The following is a 26,934-nucleotide window of genomic DNA, read 5'->3' on the forward strand; positions in this document are numbered from 1 at the left end:
CGGATCACAAGCCAGGTCTTGTCCTCATTGCACCTTCCACTGCCACCTTTGACACTATCGAGTCTAAATTCCTTTTGTGCTTGTCCGCAACTTTCTTATGTTTTCCCTAAGAGCGTAAAACATCTCTCTTGACTTGCCCATAGGCCGTGTCCAAATCTCAAATGAACTCATTGGTTGCAATATCTTATCCTTAGTTAAAAGGATCACTGGAAGAAAAGGCTTACCGGTATTGTTATACCCGTACTCGAAAAGAGACAAATACTTTTCTCAAACAAGCTCTTTGTTCGACATGTAGGATTTCAACATATCCAACACTTGGCAATCTCACTCTACCTATTTGTTTCGGGATGATATGCATGCAAAAAACTCAACTTCGTACCAAGGTTATCAAACAAGGCATGCCAAAAGTTTCCTGTTATGCAAGGATCTCGATCACTCACAATAGACTTGGGTATCCCATGATGCTTGAAAATTTGTGCTAGAAAGACCCTAGCCATATGATCTGCTTTGATCGTTTTCTTGACTAGAATAAAGTGAGCTTGCTTACTAAATCTCTCCACAATGGTCCAGATCGCATCATTTCCAGTCTAAGTCTTAGGGAGATCCATAATAAAATCCATGGCAATACTCTCCCAAGGTTGATCAAACACGGGCAAAGGTTGGAGTAACCTAGGCATCTTGTGCCAATCATACTTCACTTTTTGGCAAACTAAGCATCCCTGACATTCTAATCGATGTTTGCTTTTAGGTTTGGCTATAATAAATAATGTTCCAATGCTAAGGTCATAGGGAGAATACCCTGGTGATCTGCGTAAGACAAAGCATGTGCTTCATCCATGATTCTATTCCTCAATGCGGTCGCCACGTAAATTGTTTGGTGCTGGTAAGAGGTAACTATCCTAAATAGAAAAGGGATACTCATTTTCAACGTTCTGTAGCTCTCTCCAGATGGAGGATAAGTCTAGAAGTGATGAAACATGGACATGAAGTTTGGACATCTCATCTACTTCTCAAACAATTTGCTTTGTGTGAGGAAATTTCTTAGACTCGGATGATTTGTCTTGATCACAAAGTCTGCTCCTAGAAGGCCAATTAGACAAGGCATGAATCACAACCATAAGTTCCTTCTCCTAGATCAAGGCATTTACTTCCACATCTTGAGCCATCTACTCTCAAAAGCCACTGCATGGGCTTCTTGGTTAAGCACTGCACCGATGCAATCACCTGAAGGCTGAAGCATCACAGACTACAGTGTACCTCAAATGATTTCCTTAAGTCTATTACAATCAAAACAGGACCATGGCTCAAAAGGTATTTAAGCTTGTCAAAGGCGGCTTTGAATCTCTAATACTACGAACACAATCCTAAAAAACTAAGCACATCATGTACAACAGTGGGAGTTGGCTAGTCTTGAACAACTTGGGTCTTTGTTGGATCCATACTCAATTGGTTGTGAGAGACTATATGGCCTAGGTAGTGAATCTCAGTGAGAAAGAACTCGCTTTTCTTTGCATTGATATGCAACTCATGCTTACGTAATTCTCGAAACACTGTATCCAAGTGCTTCTGATGTTCCTCTTTTGATTGAGAGAAGACTCCTGCAAAGGCTTGGTCTAGACTGAAGATACAATCCATCATTCGATTGAATGTGGCAGGAGCATTAATTAAGCCGAATGGCATGACCAAAAATTCATAAAGTCCAAAGACTGTGCAGAAAGCAGTCTTATGCACAGCCTCAAGTGCTATGAGTATCTGATGATACCCACTCTTTAGGTCTATGCGACTAAAGATGCTTGCAACTTGTACCTTATCAAGAATGTCATCAATCAGAGGAATCAAAAATTGATTTTAAATTGTGATCTTGTTTTGAGATCGGTAATCTATGCACATGCGAAACAAGCCATCTTCTTCTACACCAATAAAACTAGAGAGCACTAGGAAGAAGTATTGGGCCGTATTAGACCTTTCTTTAGAAGCTCGTTGACTTGCTTCAAAATTTCATCTTGCTGAGTAAGACTTACCCTGTATGGGGGTTGGTTATGAGAAGAGCTGCCCCGTATAAGATCAATGTGATGATCTTCCGGACATTCTGGAGGTAGCTTATCTGGAAGAGTTTCAATGAAATAGTCCTTGTATCTTTCAAGAACTCTCTTTAGACTTATCCATGTCAAAGGTGCAACGGAAAAGGGTGAATCATGTGGTGATCTCGTCTGTAAAAAACAACAAACCTCCTCTCGGGACCGGACATCCTGGATCTCAAATCTAATGCGACAGATCTCTTCGCAGTCGACCTCCTACCACTTACCGCCCATCGAATGGGCTCGCGTGCACAAAAGGCAAGATGCCTCGCCGTGTAGGGTATCCAAGTAGAGGAGAAGGGGAGCGCTAGAGCCAGTGAGACACACACACATTGTCACAAAATGGTGACGTGGCAAACCCTAACACACACACACACTCTCTGGCAGGGTTGAAATGGTGGCATGGCTGCTGGAGTAGCTGACGTGGCTGGCTGTGTACGACAGGGATGCCATGTGGCAACAGTACGGACGTCCGCGAATTACAGCGCAGATTTTGGCAGCTTTTGGGCAATGCTTTTTGGCTATGCCATTGCAGAGAGAGAAAGAGAGAAAGCCTTTTGCTTTTTGCTACGCAATTCTACAAGAGAGAGAATCTTTTAAATTGCTTTATTTCGTTAAGCAAGAGAGAGAGAGAGAGAGAGAAAGAGAAACTCTTGCTTTATTTTCCAAAGCTTTTAATTTTCAGATTTTGATTCCAGCTATTGGGACTCTGCTTTTGGCATCCCTTGTACTTTTAAATACGTGGGCACGGCCTCATAACTCAGAGCATCTGGACGCACAGTCTGAGTGTGAGCGCATGCCCACACTCTTGTACTTTGAACACAGATTAATACAAAAAGAAATACCGAAAGGGGCGCCAGTCTTTGAGGCCAATATCTCTAGGCACGGAACTCTGTCGGGCCAGTGTCGAATCAATTGTGAACTGTGAACTGTTTGAAGTAATTATTTGTGGTGTCGTGGTAGATTCTCGACTTGGAGTGTCCAAGTCTGTTACAGTGGTATCAAAGCGCGGCCGATTTCTCTCCTACGAGAAATCCAATCCTTTTTCGCGACACCTATGGCTTCAGGCAAAGATCAGTCGACTCCCTCTGCAACCGGAGATGCGGGAAGGGATCACAACGAAGATTCAGGCAAGGAGTATGGCCCACCTCGGCCTACTCAGGTGGAGCGTCAAGAGATGGAGCGTCGACAATTGATCGGCAATGCAACAAAGATGATGCTTAATTTTGCCAAGGACCCGAAATTGGCAAAATATATGAGCCAGACTTCTTTCGAGGAAGTGCACACGCAGTGGCAGAAGACCACATAAAACCACCCCGAAAACCCGCTTTTTCTACCGCCTCTTCATTTAAGAAGATCTCGTTCAAGGAACAGATTGAGCGGTTTACCTTGGGTCTTCCTACAGAGATCCGAGATCACTGCTTAGAACAAAAGTCAGCTTCCATTCAGGAGTTGATGAGTCATGCGAAACGGGGTTTTTCCATTCACTCTGGCAGTTTGACCTACCCCACAAATGAGATCATGACGCAAAGAGCCGAACATACTTCGACAAATGAAAGTAGAAAGAGGAAGAGCAACCCAGAAAAGAAAGATGCACGACCCAAGCTCACTCCTTAGGAGATAGCTCGCTACATCAAGGAAGGGAAGTGCTTTGGATGCGGGGAAACTGGACATCTCTTCGCGAAGTGCCCTAAAAAGGCACAGAAAGAACAGAACGACAAGGACGACGAGAGGCCTGAGAGTTCAAGAGCAACTAAGGAACGTGGAAGAAAAGATTGCGTGGGTACGATCCCAGCACGTTGGACGAAAATACGGAACTTTGCCGAGCTTGGGGCAAAGTGAAAGACCAAGAAGCCCTGATCTTCTTTGATGGAGGAGCTAAGGCCAACTTCATTTCACCGGAACTGGCGGCGCGGCTCAAGATCACTCTCGATCGGATGGGACCACTTGCGGAGGCAGTTCTAGCGGCACCCGGAAGGGACGTAGCCATTACAGCTGTCATTGGCAAACGTCGGTTGCATTGTCAGAGATATTTGGGGCATGAGGACTTTTACATAATGCCTTTGGAAGGTTGTGATGTTCTCTCGGGAATTCCCTGGTACCACAAGAACAACGCCGTGGTCGACTATCGGGCGAGGAAAGCGACTTTGACCACAGAGAAGGGCAAAACCATCGTACTTGATATTAAACTTAAGGACGAGTTTGTCCCTATTGTATCGGCTTCGGCCATTTCAAAGTTAATGAAATCCAGTCCTTTTGTTTACTCGATCTTTATGAAACAGTTGAATGATGAGGATGGGACAAATATGTCTGAACTTCAAAAAGAACACCAAGATTTTCTCCACTCTCATGCCGATTGCTTCTCAGAGGGCCTGCCAGGCGAGTTACCACACGCTCGTCCTGAAGATCATACTATTGATCTAATACCTGGAAGCACGCCACCGAACCGGCCACCTTACCGTGTGAGCCGAGCCCAGAACGAAGAGATTATGAATCAAGTGAAAGACCTCTTGGAAAAGGGTCTTGTCCAGCCTAGTACTTCACCGTATTGCTCTACAGTGTTGTTGGTTTTAAAGAAAGACGGATCTTGGAGAATGTGCATCGATTATAGAGCTCTCAACAAAATCACCATCAAGAATAGATTTCCGATTCCCAGGATCAATGATATACTCGACAGATTACAGAGATCCTCGTGTTTTAGCAGGATTGATTTGAAGAGTGGATATCATCAGATCCGAATCGCGCCGGGAGACGTCTACAAGACAGCCTTTCGGATGACTTTTGGGTTATTTGAGTTTTTGGTGATGCCTTTTGGCTTAACCAATGCTCCTGCGACATTTAACCGGATGATGGACAGGATTTTTCGAGAGTACAGGCTATTTGTTGGCACTTTCTCTGATGATATCATTGTTTTCTCCAAGGATGAGTCAGAACATAGAGATCATCTGCTTCAAGTCTTTCACGCATTACGAGATCACAAGTTAGTGATGAATGCGAAGAAAAGTGATTTTTTTTCCTACCAGAGATACACTTTTTGGGACACATTGTGTCAGCAGCAAGAGTGCGGATGGATCTGGCCAAGATAGAGACTATCCGTGATTGGCCCGATTTGAAGAATGTCCATGAAGTTAGAAGCTTCTTGCGATTGTGTTCGTACTACAAGCGGTTCATTCGAAAGTTTGCAGAGGTTGCTCCCCCTTTGCATATCTTGACACAAAAAGGAGTCCCTTCTCGTGGGGACCCACAAAGGTGATTGCCTTTCAGACATTGAAAGAGAAATTGACTACGTGACCAGTTTTGACTTTGTCGGACTTGCAGAAGTCATTTGAAGTATATTGTGATGCTTGCGATCATAGTCTAGGTGCGGTCTTAATGCAAGAAGGCCATGTCATTGCTTACGAGAGCCTATTGTTCTCAAGGCCAGAATTGACAGCATAGATTTATGAGAAAGAGCTATCCATGCTCTTACTCAATGGCGGCATTACCTACTCGGAGCGGATTTTACTGTCTTTACAGACCATCAAAGTTTACGCTACTTCTTGTCACAGAAGCAGCTATCGGAAAAGCAGATGCGGTGGGCGAACATCTTGTCACAGTTTCACTTCCAGATTGTCCATGTGCAAGGACAGAAGAATTTGGTGGCAAATGCTTTGTCTCGGAAGCCGTTGGTTCTTGCTATTTCCACGATACATCATAGGAGCTTCGAGGATATGGTCGACCAGTATGCCACAGATACGGATTTTGCAAACGTTTTCACACGAATACGGGATGGGGAGACAGTAGCGGGATACTTCATTCGGGATGGCTACTTGATGAGGAAAACCATGTCGTGCGTTACACAGCCGTTGAGGGAAAAGTTTATGACTAATGCCACTGTCCACCTTTTACGGGTCACCGCGGCATTGCTACCACCATGAAAGGGGTAGAGAGATATTTCTTCTGGCCGAGTCTCAAGAAGGATGTGGACGAGTTTGTGCGCAGTCGCTTGGTATGCCAGAAGGTCAAGTTTGACAAGCATAAAGCACACGGATTGTTACAACCTTTGCCCATACCCACCCGCCCCTCGGAAAGTATTGCAATGGATTTCATTTTTGATCTCCCGAGAACACAGAGTGGTCACGATGGTATCTGAACTGTTATTGACAGATTTAGCAAGCAGGCTCATTTCATTCCAATGAAGAAAACAGTCAAGCCGTATCACTTAGCGAGATTGTTTGTGGCCCAGATTTTCAGATTACATGGCATGCCCAAGACGATTGTCTCTGACAAGATTTACGAGTTTGTTTTGGAAGGCAATTTGGGAGAACATTGGCACGCGGTTGCAATTCTCGTCTTCTTTCCACCCACAGACTGACGGGCAATCTGAGATTGCCAATTCAGTGGTTTTAGATTTATTGAAGTCTTATATCTCGGATCAGAAGACTCAATGGAAAAAGTATCTACCTTTTGTGGAATTTGCCTACAACAACACGATACATTCTTCGACGGGGAAGGCGCCATTTGAGATTATTGAAGGTGTTGTGAAGGTTCCACCCTTCTTAAGCACAAAGATAAGATTTTTGAAGATTATGAGTACACGCGCGACTTAGACATGGCTTTTGGAAGGTCCACGAGGCTTTGCAGAAATCTCAAGAAAGACAAAAAAAGGCAGCGAATCGCAATCGTCGCGATTTGAAATTGAAGGAGGAAGATTGGGTGCTCTTAAATTTTGAGAAGGCACGCATGAGAAAGAAGAAGGGAAAGGAGAGGCTTTTTCCAAAACTTAGTATGAGATACTACGGACCTTTCCGAAAAGATCAATTGTATCTCCTTCCAACTGAAACTGCCTGACACTTGGAGGATTCACAATGCATTTCATGTGAGTCTCTTGAAACCTTTTAAAAGTGATGTGCCCGAAGATGGGGAGCCCGATGAGCAACCCGAAGTGGAGGTGATCCTTGTTCTTGAACAAATTTTGGCACATAAGAACAGAAAGAATAAGGGTAAAGTACGAAGGCGGTTCTTGGTTAAGTTCAAGAACTATCCTGCATTGGATGCGAAGTGGATGGAGGAGGAGGACCTAGCAGATACTCCTCAAATCGTGAACCTTTAAAGACCTTGAAGCTTTTGGTTTAGCATAGCCTACTCCAAAAGGAACCCCGAATTCAGCTTGGCCGGAGATCTGGTGCAATGGGTTGCACAAGAGGGGAGTTACTCCGCTCCTTTGTCAACAGATGCCTCTATTTTTTAATACTAGAGTCACTGATGTCTCTTCGAGCTTCAGGGATACTGAGGGCTGACAGTATTTTGTTGTATGACTTTATGAAATGGAATCCCGGAAAATATGAAACTGATTTGTTCTTGACTTGTTTTTAAGTGCAAGAACTGATAGACAAAATGACTGCAACATTTTGGTCCGAATGATCTCGAATAGACATGGTTGCAATAGGGGTTAGTCAATCGGGCATCGATGAGGTCCTGAGTGGATCTAGATGCGATTGCTAACTGCATTGCCGATAAATCATAGTCTAAGATCCGCATGAATGTTGAATGTGATTTGTCATGTGATGTCCTGTGATGTCGTGTGATGTGACTGTCGATCGGTACATGTACTAGATGTGTGTTCCTAGTGCGTCAGTACTAACAGTCAGTGTCTGCTAAGACAATTTATGGCCTCTGTCCGTTTTGCAGGCATAATCAAGGGCGATTACAATGCTTTCAAGAGGGGGGTATGTCACAAAATTGTGACGTGGCAAACCTAACACACACACACTCTCTGGCAGGGCTGAAATGGTGACATGGCTGCTGGAGTAGCTGACCTGGCTTGTTGTGTACGGCAAGGATGCCACGTGGCAGCAGTACAGACGTCCGCAAATTACGATGCAAATTGCGGCAGCTTTTGGGCAATGCTTTTTGGCTACGCCATTGCAGAGAGAGAAAGAGAGAAAGAGAGAAAGCCTTTTGCTTTTTGCTACGTAATTCTACAAGAGCGAGAATCTTTCAAATTGCTTTATTTCATTAAGCAAGAGAGAGAGAGAGAGAAAGAGAAACTCTTGCTTTATTTTCCAAAGCTTTTAATTTTCAGCTTTTGATTCCAGCTATTGGGGCTCTGCTTTTGGCATCCCTTGTACTTTTAAATACGTGGGCAGGGCCTCATAACTCAGAGCATCTGGACGCAGAGTCTAAGTTTGAGCGCCTGCCCGCACTCTTGTACTTTGAACACAGATTAATACAAAAAGAAATACCGAAAGGGGCGCCAATCTTTAGGGCCAATATCTCTAGGCACGGAACTCCGCCGGGCCAATGTCGAATCAATTGTGAATTGTGAACTGTTTGAAGTAATTATTTGTGGTGTCGTGGTAGATTCCCAGCTTGGAGTGTCCAACTCCACACACACACACACACACACACACAGAGCAAGGAAATTGGCAAGAGAGTACATTGGTGCATGCAAAAACGCTAGAGGAGAGAGAAAACACCACATCTGGCTCTAGAGAGAGAAAATGGTTGAGAGAAGATGGCCCAAAACGCTAGAACTCTGCAATGAACATATGCCATAAAGTACAAGAGGAGGGGAGGGGGGGGGAGTTGCCTATATAGGCAAATGCTAGAAATGCTCTACCCAGCCTGGAAACCCCATAAATGGCTAATAAACTGCTAAAAAAATGTGTAAACTCACTAAAGTGACTTGTGACACACATTTGGTAGCATCGCCAAAAAAAGGTACGTCTACCTCAGATACGGCCAAGCACAACCACGAAACAACCCACTCCCTAATCTGCTCCTGGGAGATACTGGAGCCACTTCCGAATGGGAATCTAAACTCTTAACACCCCCTAATAGCTCCTGGATGGGAAGCAAGTCCAAGGGAGCTAGCATGAGAGGATAACGTCGCTGTGGAAAAGGTTTGGTGAAGATATCGGCAACGTTTGGTACTATATCTCTATATGCTTGGTCCGGGCATGAAACACTGGTTGTCAGAGTACATCGTGGTCGTCTACTAGGGAAATCCAATCTCTAAAAGTAGCCTCTGTAACCGCACTAGCTCACATGTACAACTACAAACATCCCTATACTTTGCCTCTGAGGAAGATAAGGCAGCTATAGGCTCTTTCTTATTGCTCCATGAAACTGCTCCTAAGCCAAAAGAAAAGGTGTAACCTGTGGTCAACCGTCATCCGTCTGGATCTCCACCCCAATCTGAATCACTTCATCCTCGTAGAATGATCTTGGAGTCTGTACCTCAAGCCGCATAATGAGTGCCAAATGATTATGTCGCCTTTAAATATCGCAGAGTCCAAAGACCCTGCTCCATATGTGACTTGGCAGATCTCTGCAAATAAGAGAACCAACCAGTTTCCGATACTTTGTAGCATCTGCTACATTTGAGGGGACATACTTTGACAACTTCTAATTGGGACCATAGGAGATGAGATTGGTTTGCATTCACTCATACCAAATGCTTCTAACAACTCTTGGACATAGCGCTGCTGAGAGAGAAAGATGCACCCCTATGTCTACCATATCTCATCCCATCGGGAAACTCACATCAAACCAAGTGTTGAGAACCCAAATAAGAGAACCGACCAGTTTTCGATACTTGGTAGCATTTGCTACTGTTGATGGGTCATACCGTGCAGAGTTACCCAGAAGTGGAACGCAAACGGCGACGGGCCTCCCTGCGGAACGAGGGAACAACAAGGGGTCCGGAACGGGAACGGCGTGGAACGAGAGGCATAAAAAACACCCAAATAATGCAATTTTTAGCGTTATGTGTTTGAGTACAAGTAGTACTAGAGTCCTTTGACTCTAATACCAACAAAAAACACGATTTAAAGACCATTCAACCTTATTATGACTTGATTGTGATGTGCGGCACCGTGGTCATAGTACATACACAACAGACACAATGCCCACATACAATAACACATCCAATTACAGATTAGAGCTTGAGAGAGCTAGAGCAAGGGAGAGAGAGCTTGAGAGCTTGAGCCTTCAGGGTAGACCGTAGCGGCGTAGAGCAATGGAGAGAGAGAGCTTGAGAGCTTTGGTTGAGCTTGAGAGCTTGAGGCTTGAGTGAAGGAAAGGGATGAGGGGGGGTGCATTTTATAAGCTTTGCTCCCCTCCAAGACTCCCAAACTTTGAACTTCAAAAAAACTGGGCGTTTTGGATTCTACCCACTTCTGCCCATTGGTGGCATTCCGGCCGTTTCGACTTGTTCCCCGGTCATTCCGATGACAGAACCTCATCCGGAACGCCCATCCATTCCGAGCCGTCCCCTACCACCCTGCCCTTCCAGAACGCCGTTCCGGCGTTCTAGGCCTCATGGAACGCATTCCCCGATAACACTGATACCGTTGTTAGACTTACACCACTCTGCTGCTTCACTCAGGTCTAGGGCATACATGTATGGCTAGTATGTCTCCGGGTTGGCCACCCTCTGCATTGTCCGACCGCCCACCTTTATCCGGGCGCCCATATATATTTCGTAAATCATGTTGGGTCATGGGGGCATATTCCTGTATTGCCCTACCGCCCCTTGGGCACCTATATATGGGGCCAAGGGAGGCACCCCCAGTCATGGTTTGACATCTGGCATTGTACTGGTCTCTTGCTCTAGTAGTCAGTGGGGGGCTGATCGCCCCCTTTCCCCATCTTTGGCTTTTACTACCTCTCTCTATGTCTCTCCTCTCTCACGCTTCCGCACACGTGCACTCTCACATGGTATCAATCACCAACGTTGAGGGCGCTTCTGCATCAGGCTCTCCTCCCAAGGGACCAGATCAGCCAACGATCTCTCTTTTGGAAGCTAGCGCTAGCATTTCTACAACTTTCCGTCGCGGGAAAATCACCAAGTTGCCTAGCGTTTTTCACATGACCTAGCGTTTTTTGCATGTTGTTGGCGTTTTGTAGTTGCAAGCAAAGATCTGCATCTGCTACCGTTGGCGCCCCTCCCTGCAACAAGATCGCACCAAATCAGCACCAGATCTGCCCTGCGTTTTTGTGCCCAGATCTGCGTTTTTGGGACAGCTTGAGTTTTTGAACCTTGCTGCGTTTTTGAATAGCTGCTGCGTTTTAAGCAAAACGCTGAGCTTTTGCACCTACGGGAGAGACCTACACTGCCTGGCACTTGCAGATCTACACTCATGGTCAGGTATCTACACGAAATCGGCACTTTTTTGGCATCATTTACTTGCTCTTTTTTCTCTGTTTTCAGCCCTCCCAACGGCTGAGAAGTGCGAGGATCCCTCACCTGCAACCTCTACGACGCTCCCGTACTGATCGGTGGCATACAAGCACGCTGAATTCTCCGTTACAGCAGCGTTTTCAGCCCCCTTTGCAATGTTTTTTGGGTGAGCAGCAGGCTGATTTTTGCCTTTTGTGCAGTTGTTCACTCCCTTGCTTGTCAGGACACCATCCGGTGGTTTTCTGAAAGGTTATCTTGGACTGCTACAGCATTGGAGACGGTACCTTCTTCGGTGACTTGAGATCTTATCCATCGATCCTTGGGAGATCCATTCATTCCAGCCATCATTCGGTGGTTGCACACTCTAGAGGGGGTGGTGACTTGTGGTTTGTTTTGAACACACCTATGCACTCATCAAAGGAGTTCACACGAGATATGGCCATGCTCATGGCATATGGAATTCCGACATTCCCAGAGAAGACACCACCAGCTTGGGTGGACAGACACTTACCACTTGACCTCGACATGTCCAATCACTTGCTTACACAGGAGCATCTACATGGACTTAGGGAGAGGATCTTGGATCTCTTCTTGGACAGGTTCATTGCTTGGATCTACAAACTGGAGTAGGACTTCAGTGTTTTGAACTCTCTTGGAGAGTTTACCCGCGAGATGCAGGAGATTTGGCATCCCGCGACTACATCCAGAGTCACCCGGAGCTTGGCTTGGATGGTAGTGCAGTTGCTCTTCTACACTCTTGATCATTTGGATTGCTACCTTCAAAGTTGCTTACACTCACCCTCGGTAACCTTACAGCAGACGTATCCCCCGACCTGGGCAGTAGGACACTCCCAGCTGCTCATTCACATTGACAGCCACACCGAGTCGCGGTTTGTTGGCGTTGCTGGCGCGGATTATGTTTTGGTTGACACTGAAGGATTGGAGGCAGGAGATACAGGCAATACGGCGTAGACAAGTTGGTCTGGCCTTTCCTCTTCTCAGAGGTTCTTCACAGCGCAGACTACTCAGTCTGGATTCCCTACTTCTACACGATGATTACGGTGCAGACAGTTTGGTCTGACCACACCTCTTGTCACGTGACACATGCAACCCTATGTGTCCGTGGACAAGCTACAGCATAACAGGGTTCAGTCAGTCCAATCAGTTAGATTTAGAAGTGATCTGGCACTTTTGTGAGTCTATTCGTAGACCGTGCATGCCCAGTCACTTAGTGTAGATGCATATCCTCTGGTTGCACACAGCATGATCATAAGCATTCCCATCAAATTCCATCAAAATCCTTCAAGGGAATTTTCCAATGCATTTAGCCTATTTTACCTATTTTGACAGTTTTCACTTATTATTTTTAAGTGACTTTCGTTGGAAAGTAGGTAGGGCAAATTGAGTAAGTTTGTATATAAGCAAACCTAGACTAGCACTAAATGGCAGAAGAGGCAACAGGAGCTACACTGCTCAACAGGCAACTTCTCAAGCAAGAACCCCTTGGGGGGGTTTTCCCTCAAGCGGTCAACATCAGCACTAGCGTTTTTGTCATCAGCAAGCTTCATCACCAGAGACCATAGACCTAGCGTTTTTGACCCCAAGCACAATCGCCAGGCAGCCCCAACAGCTAGCGTTTTTGCAACAGTTACATCGACAAGCAGAAATGCAGCCCTAGCGTTTTGGAGATCCTGGAGTTTGCAGATTTTCAGCAGACACAATGCAGCATTTTCAGCAATGAAAGACCTGCATATTCAGCCCTAAAGAGTAGCAGATTCAGCCCGGAAAGACCCTCAGTTTTCAGCCTTCAGAACCTCAGTTTTCAGCCCTAAACCTGCAGAATTTCAGCCACAAAGACCTACAGAAACAGTCCCAGAATCAGCGTCTTTGGACTAGTCTCAGATTTCAGCCCATAGCGTTTTTGGACAGCAGACAAAAGATTGCAGATTTCAGCCCTAATGTCGGCCTCATCATCCCCGTCGTCGTCGTCAACATAGCCTACACTTGCATCAGTCACTTGCATTCAGTTTGTACCAATTGGTGCAATCATAAGTAGACCACTCTCGCCGACGAGAGTGGGGCCTTCGGAGGAGGGTTTTACGTTGTCTCTGGTGTCGTATCTTTCTTCTCTCTCTATCTCTCAGTCTCATACACTTGCACGGACAGTGTCCATTCACTTTGTTTGTGATCATAGCATTCTCTCATTAAGAACGGAAGGCTCTACCTTCCATAAGAACAAAAGGAACCTTGAGCACAGTTCGGAGCACTCATCTTGAGCAAAGCACAAACATTCATTCCGCTACACCTAACACCTCTTCTCCAAGGTCCTTCACAGCACAGAGTCCAGACTAGTGAGTCTGGCTTCCCCCTCATCTTGGATTACCCTACTTACTGACAACCCTACTTACTGACAGGACACCGTCCGGTGGTGGTCCGCGCGGTCTCTCGGTGACTATTGCAGTTTACGGTAGCTTCTACATTATAGACTATTTAATTTGGCTTTCCTTGTTTCGGAGGACGTTTACGACGCAGATCGCTACATCTGGCCTTCTTGGAGTTTTACACACCTTAGCCACCTGGCCACACTTGGTTGCAGGTTCATGCATTGACAGGCTTCCGGTCATTCTCATGACGATTCTTGGGCTTCCCCATTTTCTCCAGACGGTTTTTCTACAGACACCACAAATCCTATTGGGCAAGACACTTGTAGGTCTATTAGCACTTCTTTGACCACAAGGAGTTGTTTTCACACTCAATTTGGGACCTTCACACAGGATCTTCACACTGCATTAGCGGAGTACAACAGTTTGCTACACCGCTTGTGACGACATCACACCATGGAGATCTCTCAGAGTTTGGGACACCTCAGATTGCTACAGACATCGCAGCAAACATCTTCATCATTCGTCTCACATCTTCGGCTTCATGCGGTTTGTTCAACATCAAGTCTGAGAGGGGATATGTCACAAATTGATGACGTAGCCGAGCAACCCGGACACACACACACACCTTAGTGATGACGTGGCTGCCTGTACGGATCTCCGCAATTCATGTTGATTGGCTGACGTGGCAACTGTACGGAATCCCGTGATTCGCATTGACCTGCCGATGTGGCAGTGCATACGGTATCTCCGCGTTTTACGTTGGCTGGCTGTACGGATTTCCGCAGCTTACGCTGAGTGCTTTTTACGGGCGGAGTTTTAATAAGATACTTTAGGAGCTCAAGGCTTTTGAGTTTTTAATGCTTTTGGGGCTCTGTTTTTAGCAACCCTTGTAACCTTTATATTGAACCCAAGGGGCTCACTCTGCAAAGCATCTGGACGCAGAGTGTGAGAGCGAGCACCCGCGGGAGTTGTACTTTGCTCAAAGATCAATATAAAAAGAAATCCCGAAAGGAGCGCCAGTCTTTGGGGCCAATACCTCTAGGTACGGAACTATGCCGGGCCGTGTCAACTCTCTCATAAATTTGTGAAGTGTTTTGAAGCGAATCTTTGTTGTGTCACGGTAGAATCTTGACTTGGGGTGTCCAAGTTTGTTACAGTGGTATCAAAGCACGGCCGATTTCTCTTCTATCAAGAAATCCAATCCCTTTTCTCGCGACAATCATGGATTCCGCAAAGAATCATTCGACCTCTTCTGCACTTTACAACCGTTGAGGCGAGAGGAGGCAATGCAGAAGATTTAAACGACTTAACAAAAGACGAGTACGGGCCACCTCACCCTACACAGTATGAACTTTTGGAGATGCAACATCGACAACAAGTTGACGAGTGCACAAAGCAGATGCTTCAGTTTGCTAAAGATCCCCAGTTTGCAAAATTTTTGACTCAGCAGTCCATGGCTGAAGTGCATACTCAGTGGCAGAAAGCCACTGAACCACCAATTAAACCGGCACTCAAGAAACCTCCTACTCCGAGGATGTTTATAAAAGAACTTCAAGAGGTGGTTCAGACCCAAATCAGTCAACTTTTGGATACGAAGAATCAATCGAAAAAGCAATTGAAGAAGCGCAAGAAGGGGACTAACTACCCTGGTTACTTGGGCCATCAATCTTCTTTTGCAGAAGAAGCGTGTGCATTTTGAAGGACTACCCATTTCTTCTTCCTCTTCTTCTGACAGTTCTTCTAGCTCTTCCGACTCGAGCGAGGAGGACAGAAAGGGCAAAAAGTGAAGCAAAAAGCAAAGCTTTGGAAAGAACAAGAAAAAGGCAAAGAAAGTTGAAACTCAGATTCCGACCAGTTTCTAATAGCTCTATGGAGGAGTCATCCTCTAACAGTTTGGACTCCGACGATCACATGTTTTATGAAGAAGAAGCACTTTTACAGAGCCAACCAATACGACTTCCTCGAAGACAAAAGCAAGAAGACTAAGGAATTTAGAGAGGGTGGACAGTCAATAAAATTTGAATCCTTTTCTAGATTCCGAGATGCTCCAAGGGCTTTGGACTTCATCCAACAGTTTGGCATAGCCTTCTTTGGACGGTATTACTCAGAGCACTCCAAGATCAGGAGGGCTCGAACATGGTGGTCCACTCTTCTTCTGAGGAAAGAAGTCCCAGTCAAGTGGTTGATTCAAACGGTTCTTTATTTCTTCTTGATTGACCCGGGAGTACGAACAAGATGTAAGAACTGCTTGGAACCATCTTCGAATGACGAAGGGAAATTCTTTGGACGCATATTGCGAGAGGTTTTGGGACTCTTTTCTACCGACCTCTTCATTTGAGAAGGTCACCTTTAAGGAACAGATTGAGCGGTTTTGCTCCGGACTCCCTATAGAGATCCGATATTACTGCCTTGAACAAAAGTCAAACTCTATTCAAGAATTGATGTGTTATGCAAAACGGGGTTTCTCGATACATTCGGGGAATTTGACTTACCACACTGATGAAATCTTGACTCAAAGGACCAGACAGACCTCCAACAATGAAAGTAGAAAGAAAAAGAGTTCCAAGAAAAGAAAGATACATGACCCCGACTGACTCTTAGAGAAAGGGCTAACTATCTCAAAGAGGGGAAGTGTTTGGTTGCGAAGAACAAGGGCACATCTCTGCAAAGTGCCCCAAAAAGGCATAGCAAGGACAGACTGAAGACAGGCCAGAGAGTTCTAGAGCAGCAAAGGAACGTGGCAAAAAAGGCAAGATGAAAGCAGGATTGGTACCGGATTGCATGGGAACCGACCCAAGCCAGATAGATGAAAGTACATAACTTTGCCGAGCTTGGGGCAAAGTGAAAGATCGGGAAGCCCTTATCTTTTTCGCCAGAGGAGCCAAGGCCAACTTCATTTCACTTGAATTGGCGGCGCGGCTCGAAATTACGCCCAACATGATGGGGCCACCAGCAAAGGTAGTTCTAACGGCGCCCTGACGGCATATAGCCGTTACGCCTGTCATTGGCAAATTTCATTCGCATTGTCAGGGGTATTTACGGCACAAGAACTTTTATATCATGCCTTTGGAAGCGTGTGGCGTCCTCCTAGGAGTCCCTTGGTACCATAAGAACAACGCTCTGGTCGACTATCAGGCCAAGAAAGCAACTTTGACAAATGAAAATGGCCGCAAAATTGTACTAGATATAAAATTGAAGGGCGAGTCCGTCCCTATTGTATTGGTTTCGGCCATTTCCAAATTAATGAAATCCAGTTTTTTTGTTTACTCGATCTATTTGAAAGAATTGAATGATGAACACAGAACGAACATGTCTAAACTAGACAAAGAACGCCAAGATTTTCTCCACACACATGCTACTTGTTTCTTTGAAGGCCTACCAGGCGAGTTACCCCCATCTCGTCCTGAGGATCATACTATTGATCTGATTCCTGTAAGCACACCACCAAACCAGCCACCTTATAGTGTTCACCGAACCCAGAATGAAGAGATCATGAACCAAGTGAAAGACCTTTTTGAAAAGGGTCTTATCCAATCAAGTACTTCACCCTACTGCTCTTCGGTTTTGTTGGTATTAAAGAAAGACGGATCTTGGAGGATGTGCATTGAATATAGAGCTCTCAATAAAATCATTATCAAGAATAGATTTTCGATTGCAAGAATCGATGATATTCTTGACCGACTTCAAGGATCCTCTTGTTTCAGCAGGATTGATTTGAAAAGCGGATATCATCAGATCAGAATCGCTCCGGGAGATGTCTACAAGCCAGCCTTTCGGACAGTTTTGGCTTATATGAATTTTTGGTGATGCCTTTTGGACTTACCAATGCTCCAGCAACTTTGATAGATAGGATTTTCCGAAAGCATCTATCTTTTGTCGGCACTTTCTTTGATGAGATTATAGTTTTCTCCAAGGACGAAGCAGAACATCGACACCATCTGCTACAGGTCTTTCAGGCATTGCGTGATCACATATTAGCTATCAATGCCAAAAAGAGTGAATTTTTCTTGCCGGAGATACACTTTCTGGGACACATCGTTTCAACAGCAGGAGTAAAGATGGAACCGGCCAAGATTGAGACTATCCACGATTGGCCAGATTTGAAGAATGTTCATGAAGTTAGAAACTTCTTGGGCTTGTGTTCTTACTACAGGCGGTTCATTTGGAAGTTTGCAGAGGTAGCTTCCCCTTTGCACGTATTGACACAGAAAGGAGTCCCTTTCTCGTGGGGACCGACAAAGGTGACTGCCTTTCCTACCTTCAAGAAAACTGACTACTGGACCAGTGTTGGCTTTGCCAGACTTACAAAAGCCATTCGAAGTATATTGTGATGCTTGTGGTCGTAGTCTAGGAGCAGTCTTAATGCAAGAAGGCCATGTGATTGCCTATGAAAATAGATTGTTTTCAAGACCTGAAGCTATTTCCACGATTCATCATAGAAGCTTCAAGGATATGGTTGATCAATACGACATCGTTTCGGATTTTTCCGATGTATTTACTCCGATACAGAATGGAGAGATAGTAGCGGGATATTCCATACGGGATGGCTACTTGATGAAGAAAACAATGTTGTGTGTTACACAGCCATTGAGGGAAAAGGTTTTGACTGAGTGCCAATGTCCACCTTTTACGGGTCACCGCGACATTGACACCACCTTGAAAGCTGTGGAGCGTTATTTCTTTTGACCGAGACTCAAGAAGGATGTGGACGACTTTGTTCGCAGTTGTTTAGTATGCCAAAAGGTCAAGTTTGACATGCATAAGGCACAGGGATTACTACAACCTTTACCCATTCCCACTCGCCCCTGGGAAAGTATTGCAATGGATTTCATCTTTGATCTCCCGAAGACACAGAGTGGGCACGATGGCATTTGGATTGTCATTGACAAAATTAGCAAGCAAGCCCACTTCATTCCAGTGAAGAAAACAGTCAAGCCGGACCATTTAGCAAGACTATTCATTGCACGGATATTTCGATTACATGGCATGCCTGAGACAATAGTCTCCGACAGAGATCCCCGATTCACAAGTTTGTTTTGGAGGGCTATTTGGGAGAACATTGGCACACGGTTGCAGTTCTCGTCATCATTCCACCCACAGACAGATGGGCAATCTGAGATTGCAAATTCAGTTGTTCTGGATTTATTGAAGTCTTACATCTCTGATAAGAAGACAACGGGGAAAAAATTGCCTTTGGTGGAATTTGCCTACACAACACGGTTCACTGTTCGACGGGGAAGGCGTCATTTGAGATAATTAAAGGTGCTCCGAAGGTTCCGCCCTTCCTTAGCACTAAAGACAAGATTTTTGAAGCCGACCAGTACACGAGGGACTTGGACACTGCTTTTGCCAAGGTCCAGGAGGCTTTAACGAAATCTCAAGAACGACATAAGAAAGCAGCAAATTGACATTGACGAGATTTGAAATTAAAGGAAGGCGATTGGGTGCTTTTACATTTTGAGAAGGCACGCCTAGGGAAACGAAAGAGAAAGGAGCGGCTTTTTCCAAAGCTTAGCATGAGGTATTATGGACCTTTCCAAATAAAAGAGAAGATAGATGATGTCTCCTTTCGAGTCAAGCTGCCCGATACTTGGAAGATTCATAATGCATTCCATGTGAGTCTCTTGAAGCCTTTTAAAGGTGATGTGCCAGTTCATGGGGAGCCTGATGAGCAACCTTAAGTGGAAGAAAGCGAGGAGATACTCGTTCCAAAACAGATTTTGGCACACAAGGAAAGAAAGATGAAAGGTAAAGTGATTCGGCGGTTCTTGGTTAAATTCAAGAACTATCCCGCATTGGATGCGAAGTGGATGGAGGAGGCAGATACTCCTCAAATTTTGGAACTTTACCTTGAAGCATTCGGTTTAGCATAGTCCATCCCGATAGAACCCCAAACTCAGCAAGGGTGAATCTGGGCAGTGGGTTTGCACAAGAGGGGAGTCACTCCGCTCCTTTGTCAACAAATTACCTCGATTTTGGAATAAGGTCATTGATGTCCCCTTTGGGTTTCAGGGATACTAATGGGCTGACCAGTATTCTACTGTATGACTTTATGAAACAGAATTCCCAAAATTGAGCATGATTGATTTGTACTCTCTCATTTGACTTGTTTGAGTGCGGGAACTAAAAGACAAAATGACTGCATCATTTCGGTCTCATAAATCTCTATAGACATGATCACAATAAGGATTAGTTAATCCGGCATCAGTAAGGTCCAGGATGGATCTAGATGCGATTACTAAATACGTTGCTTACGTTGCTGGCAGTCATGGTTTGAGATTTGAAATGAATTTTTTTGTGATTTATCATGTGATTTGTCATGTGATGTCCTGAGATGTGACTGTCGTTTTGTACAAGTGCTAGGTGTGTCGTGTCTAGTGCGTCGGTACTAACAATCAGTGTCTACTAAGACAGTTTATGGCCTCTGTCTTATTTGCAGGCATAATCAAGGGCGATTACAATTCTTTCAAGAGGGGGGTATGTCACAAATTGATGACGTGGCAGAGCAACCCGTGCACACACACCCTAGTGATGACGTGGCTGCCTGTACGAATCTCCACAATTCACGCTGACTCGCTGACGTGGCAACTGTACGGAATCCCGCAATTTGCGATGACCTGTTGACGTGGCAGTGCGTACGGAATCTTTGCGTTTTACGCTGGCTGGCTGTACGGATTTCCGCAACTTACGTTGAGTGCTTTTTACGGGCAGATTTTTAATAAGATGCTTTAGGAGCTCAAGGCTTTTGAGTTTTAAATGCTTTTGGGGCTCTGCTTTTCGCAACCCTTGTAACCTTTATATTGAACCCAAGGAGCTCTCTCTACAGAGCATCTGGACACAGAGTCTGAGAGCGAGCACCCACGAGAGTTGTACTTTGCTCATACCAAAAAGGGCACCAGTCTTTGGGGCCAATACCTCTGGGCACGGAACTACAAAGTTCAGTGATTTTGAAGTTTTTGTTCGTGTGTTGCTATTGATTTCTCACTTGGAGTGTCCAAGCCTCTTACAGATGCCAGCCCTATTGCCAACTAGTCAGTACACTTGTGGTGTTGCTGCTTGGTCCACCCTGACTAGCCCACCACTTCATTTTGAGTTGTCCTTAGCTTGTAGGATAATAGTGATACAGGAGGGCTGACCCACACTCCTGCCTGTCACAGAGCTTACGTCCCAGGAGTGGAGCAATGATAGTGAGTTTTGCTGGGAGCTTATCTGAGTAACCCGGTGCTTCCGCATCTTCAAGACTTGCCCCATCCCATCAGTGGGGACTGTATATGGCTGGAGCTAATCCACACACTTCGAGGTCAGTTCGAGAGGTTGCACAACAGCTCCGAATGTATGCGGGAGCACCGTGAGGCATTTCTACGACTTTGGCGGCCAGGGCTTTTCTACGCGATGGTCATGGGGCTCCTAAATGGCTTTACCAGCCACCTATGTGATTGTTTCTCCCTCCCATATCTTGATTTAGTCATCCTGGTACATACTTTTTCATTGGGAGTCTCCCCTCATGCTGATGTAAGCCCCCCCTCTTGTTGGGGCAGTTTGTAGCCCAATGGGCAGTTTTATTAACTAATAGAAGGATCGTTTTCTTGGGAAAAAAACATATAGCTCCTCTTCCCATTTGAAGTCATAACAAATTCTTGAACTTTTTATCCTAATCTTGATTCCTTAGAGTTATTCATAAGTACGAATATATTATAAGCTCAAGAGGATGCTTTCAGACTCGAACATTAATCTGCTGATGTTTTCTTTATACACTACATCCTCCACTTTTTGCTCTTCATAGAAATGTGCATTTAAATACACCACGTGCCCCTACAACAGCATACAAAGCAGTGAAAGTAATTAAACACAATCTACAATTCTCAGTATCAACTACTCTCTTAATTAAACTGTCACTTTTTTATGCCCTAGAATCCCATCGCCGAGACGTATTTGAATTAAAATCTTTTGCATAAACCAAGGAATGCTTTGATAGTGTAAGACGATAGCGGAGCCACAATGTTACATACTTCTCCTGTTCTTGAGAGTCAAAATATTACTTTACCCCCTGCAACAGTGGATCACATGCATAAAATAATGTGCCTAGTGAGATTCACAGCTGCCAACCCTTACCTGCTTTGAGGGTGGAGTCAGCCTGTGGAATATTGCGAGCCATAGCAACAAGGAGGGCAATGCCATGCTCAGCAGCTGCAATGGTATTTGCAGTTGGGGCGTTGACAACAAGGCAACCAAATTCAGTGGCTGCCTGCAAGTCCACATTGTCGATACCAACACCAGCTCGCCCAACAACCTTAAGACGGCCCTTGGAGGCCTCGAACACCTCTCTCGTTACCTTGGTACCACTGCGAACAATAAGCGCATCGCAGAGGGAGATCTTCGCACAGAGCTCCTCGAGGCTAAGATTATAAGAGCAATCAACGTTTGCAACCTTGCGCAAGAGCTGTAGGCCACCCTCGCCCAGTTTCTCTGACACCAACACTGTGGGCAAAGCAACCGATCGTCCTGGCGTTGGAAGGGCGGCAGCTGCTACGACGCTGCTGCCCCTGCTGTTGGCAGCCGCGACCCAAAGCGCCTTGTTCGCTTCTCTGTGCCGCAGAGGTAGCGATACGCCAACAAAGGGACTTTTTCGCGCATAGAGAGAGCTCGCTGTTTCGCAGTGGCCGGCTTGTTGGAGTCGGAGGTGGTCAGTACAAGCTGCCATACCTTCGCTCTTCGGAAGTTGCTGGCCTGCTGGGTTGAATGCTGTGACTTTTTCCTTTTTTTTTTCTTCTTTTTTTTTGAGAAAAAGACCTAATTAATTCTTTGCTTCACCCCTCGCGATTCGGTGCCTCCTCTCTATCTTCCCAATACGAGTCCCCCAGCTAGCAATCTCACCTCGCCTTGAGATGGGGTTGCTCATGGACAACATCCGTTTGGCTATCTGCTCGTGAATTCACGGACTCCCTCACCACAGCAATCCATTGTCAATCCTGCATAAATTCTTGTGTGTGTGTGTGTGTGTGTGTGTGTGTGTGTGTGTGTCTCTCTCTCTCTCTCTCTCTCTCTCTCTCTCTCTCTCTCTCTCTCTCTCTCTATGTATATATATATATATCTATACATAGAGAGAGAGAGAGAGCATCTGGAGAGATTCTCTACCTATTTTGATTCTTTTGCTATCATAGGGGACATACTAGATGTGCACTAGTTGGGATTGAATACATTAACAGTAAAAAGAATAGAGAAAGGGCCCAATTGCTATTGACCCCTTCATATAAAAGTAGCACTCCTAGACTTTGTGAATCTAGAAGGGCAAAAAATTTAATGAGATTGTTATGACTATTGGGGAATGATGTCATGAACGTGCATGTCAAGCAGTTGGAAGGGCAACCAAATTGGAGGATTGGCATTAGGCATCAATACAATTATTGTGATAGGTTTGTCAAAAAGCCTTGCACATCCATTCAATAGAGTTCTTTGCCCTATGCATGGACATCCATTCAATAGAGTTCTTTCCCCTATGCATGGACATCCATACCTTCAACACATGCATTCCAAGAGGCAAGATTTCTGACATATGCACCACACATTGCATACATAGTCACTAATGTGCTCCCTAAGTATGTATTCTTCTCAATTGACCCACTATTCTGAAAGTAAGCATATATTCTAGTGTGAATTGTCATATCTGTGTGTGTGTGTGTGTGTGTGTGTGTGTGTGTGTGTGTGTTTGTGTTGTTTTATTAAACTTAATACACATACACAAAAGAACATAACATTCGAAGGACGACTGGTTTTAGATAACTAGACAGAGATTTCTACAAAAACGACTCAGTCTTAGATTCACTTTTGTACAATATAATAAGAATGAGGCATTATCCAACGATCCTATAAAAAAAAGTAAAAAGCCACATCGGCCTCACTCTCCATCTGAGGCACAAATTCATGACAGTCATCACGCACACCTCACACCCCTTTTAAAAAAATTTATTGTATATGCACAACCAATAAAACAATGAAAAGATGTCACGTGATTAAGCTAAACACCTAAGAAGTTGCAGTAATTTGCTCACTTAATTCCAAAATGCAGATTTTAATCCATCAGAGAAGCATATGGCAACCCATACACTCTTGACCAGATTTCAAAAAAAGCATCAGACAATCAAGACTGAGGGAGTAAAACCCGCACCTAGTTAAATAGGAGGCGAGTCTGCAGATGAAATGACAACACCCCTCCTCGTTGTGTGCAAAGAATTCAACCAAGCACGGCTAAAATATCCACTATATCTTGTTATGAAGTCTTCATAATTATGCTCAGTAGGCAAGGACCATGTCAGTACAAGTATTCACAATATGCAAGGCCTTATGTTGGTACAGGGGAGCTAGAGAGAGTGAGAGAGAAACAGGAGAGATGATTAGGTATGGAGGGATCAACATACACAGCCGGGGGTGCGGAGGGAGATGACTAAGGGAGTCAAGAGGGTCGACAGAGTAAGGGACAGCCAACGTGGGGTCTGCCATAAAAGAGGCATGGAAAGAAGATGAATTATCTCATGTTTAAAGCAGTGAAGAACCACGGGGGAGACAAATAAAGACTTTAATAATTATCCAAGCAACCACTCAATTTAGACAATGGGGTGGGTCCCATAGGGTTTAAACCCATTAGTCATCAGCTCACTCTTATCATGGCATAGAGAAGAGAAAAAGGTCTTCCATCACATGTTGAGGATAAAATATGGAAATGGTAATTCCCCACATGACAAAAACATCATCACCTTTATTATGATCATCATATATTAATTAAATCCCATAGAGGGTACACATGTTAGGTGTACTGCAAGGGTTAAGTAGGTGCAGTAACCATGTTAGGTGCATTGCAAGTGTTAAATCCCATCAGCTTCAATCTGCCCAAAAGAGTCAGATCCTTCCGTTGAGGCCAAAGCAAGGGAAAAACTTTAAGTAATTTTCACAGGATAAAAGATCCATTAGCTCTATTAAGTCAAGAAAATCCATTCAAGATAGCAAATCACATACACATGGTAATCACCCAGACAGTCATGTCCAGGTAAGCCATTAAGCACTTAGGTCAGGCCCGGTAAAAAGTTTAGCCAGCAAGTTAGTCTTGGCTTAATAGGAGTAAATCAGGCTTGTGTGTGTCAAGAATGAAGCAATCGTAGCCGAGTATAGTCACTAAGTGTGTGTGTGTGTGTGTGTGCGTGACAGAGAGAGAGAGAGAGAGAGAAATCAATGGGTCTTCCCATGATCGTATGTCGTTTTGTAAAGATCGCTTCTCTTTTTTGGGAGCTTATAAACTAACAACTTCAAAATATGTTACAACCAACTATTCTATCATACTTTGTGTGTTGTGTTAGTTTCCAACATAACAAATTAGTCATTACTTTTGAATACATGTTTGAATATTGAAAATTAGTGACGGTGTACACATATTTAAGTGATGCAAGAATATATCGTACTCGTACACACAATCATTAGATACGGGATTTGGGAGAAAGAGAGGGAGACACAGACACACACACACACACACACACACACACACACACACACACACAAGTGGCGCTATTCTTTGGGTGGATTAGTGAGACTAGCATTCATGGTGGGTGTGTGTGGGTGTGTTTGTGTGTGTGTGTGTGTGTGTGTGTGTGATCAAAGATAATGTAGCTTTAAGTGAACTTAATATGCACTGTAAAAAAAGATTACAAAGGGTTTCTTTTCATTGAGGATGTGGTCTTTGTCATATGTACCAACATATGATGTGCATCCTTTCTTGTATAGTCATAGATTATGTGACACTTTTTCTGACTTCCACATGAATTTTATAAGGTGTGTTAGATTCCAAATGAGTTGTGCAAAATGTTAAAATCCTTCCCTAACTTCATGGGTAGACGAGCCTTAGGCTTATTTCAAAGCGATGTCAAGTCATGTGCATTGTATTACACCACTGTACCACACCTTAGATGCTCTTGTTACTTCTACTTAAGTAGCTTACTCTTGTATACACTTTTTGAGAATTCATTATCAATAATTTAATTCTATTTCATTTTGGTTATCTTTTGTGTATTGTATCACTGATCATTACTCTAACTTTTCATGTCATTACTCAAATAACCATGGATGATTAGACTAATGATCAATGACAATCAAGCCTAATTAAATCGTCTTACACTAATGATCAATAACAATCAAGCCTAGTTAAATTACCATGGATGATTAGACTAATGATCAATGAAAATCAAGCCTCCATCAAATAACAACCATCAAATAACAATTGGTATGAGAGCCTATGTACATAGGATTAGATTGCTAGTCCATTGGGGCCTGACAATTAAGAGCTATGATTAATCACTTACGATAATTTGATGCTTGATTATGTTCTTAAGTTTGATTCCCATGAGCCACTAATCTTCATGGTTATCTAAGCATTTGATTAATTTGGAAGTAAGCTTAGCTAGTGTGTGCATTTTTATAATTTTTTTATTTACCAATAAAATCCTTAATTCTTCAATTGGTCCCACTCAAGTCATTTCCAAATGAAGCTTGAGTGGATTACATCTTGGGTAATTAGCACTTCTTTTTGTGTGTATAGAGTGTCATTTTCCTTATTATTTCTTTGAAGTTGTTATTAGTTTGTATCAAGTAATATAAGCTAAAAGCCTCTTCAAGCATCTCTCATATGAACCATTAATTGTTGCTCTTGGATGAGGTTAATCCTCTCAACTAATCACCCTAAATCTAGGTGGGTGCATGCATGTGTGTGGGAATCCACTCCTAAAGAGAAGATAAAAAGCCTTGTTCAGGTCCCCCACCAGGAGCCCATGGCAGGCTTGATTGTGGCAGTCAATTGCAACATAAAGTGATTTCATGTTTGAAAAGGAGTGTTCACACTCCTAATACATTTTGACTCAAAGTTGGATGCCAAAGTTTTTGAATTTGTACTTATTAAAAAGTTAGACCCATAAGGGGCATGTCCTACAAGGATAGCCTAATAGTTATGCTCTTGTTAAAAGGTAGGCACTGACCTTGGAACACCTTAAAGTGTTAAGACCCCTCTCTTTGCACAAGCGGAGAAAAGGGGGTTGAAAAGTATAATGACGAGGGATTTCACATGTGGCAAATGAAGCTACAAGGACACCTAATGAAGAAGAGTTTATGGCCTGCACTCAAGCCAAAGACACTAAGTGAACCATCTACAAGTGAAGGCACTCAAATGAGACACAAGCTCAAGCCAAAGATGAGCAAGCCATATGCATAATTATTACTACACTTCACGATAATTATGTGCACTTCATTGATACTTGCACCTTAACAATCC

General features: G+C 44.2%; 1 protein-coding gene across 1 annotated transcript in view; it reads right to left on the reverse strand.

Annotated features, from left to right (window-relative positions):
• LOC147428756 (D-3-phosphoglycerate dehydrogenase 3, chloroplastic-like) overlaps window positions 1-22,377 on the reverse strand; it is an 82,526-nt gene extending 60,149 nt beyond the window's left edge. Inside the window, exon 1 of the mRNA XM_086496902.1 lies at window positions 21,741-22,377. Within this exon, the coding sequence (XP_086353028.1) occupies window positions 21,741-22,329 (589 nt within the window). The 5' untranslated portion in view covers window positions 22,330-22,377. The remainder of the gene's footprint in view (window positions 1-21,740) is intronic.
• Window positions 22,378-26,934: the final 4,557 nt, after the last annotated feature.

The sequence above is a fragment of the Adiantum capillus-veneris genome, chromosome 23 (genome assembly GCF_014529385.1).
Source record: "Adiantum capillus-veneris isolate H3 chromosome 23, ASM1452938v2, whole genome shotgun sequence".
In the NCBI taxonomy this organism is placed as follows: Eukaryota; Viridiplantae; Streptophyta; class Polypodiopsida; order Polypodiales; family Pteridaceae; genus Adiantum; species Adiantum capillus-veneris.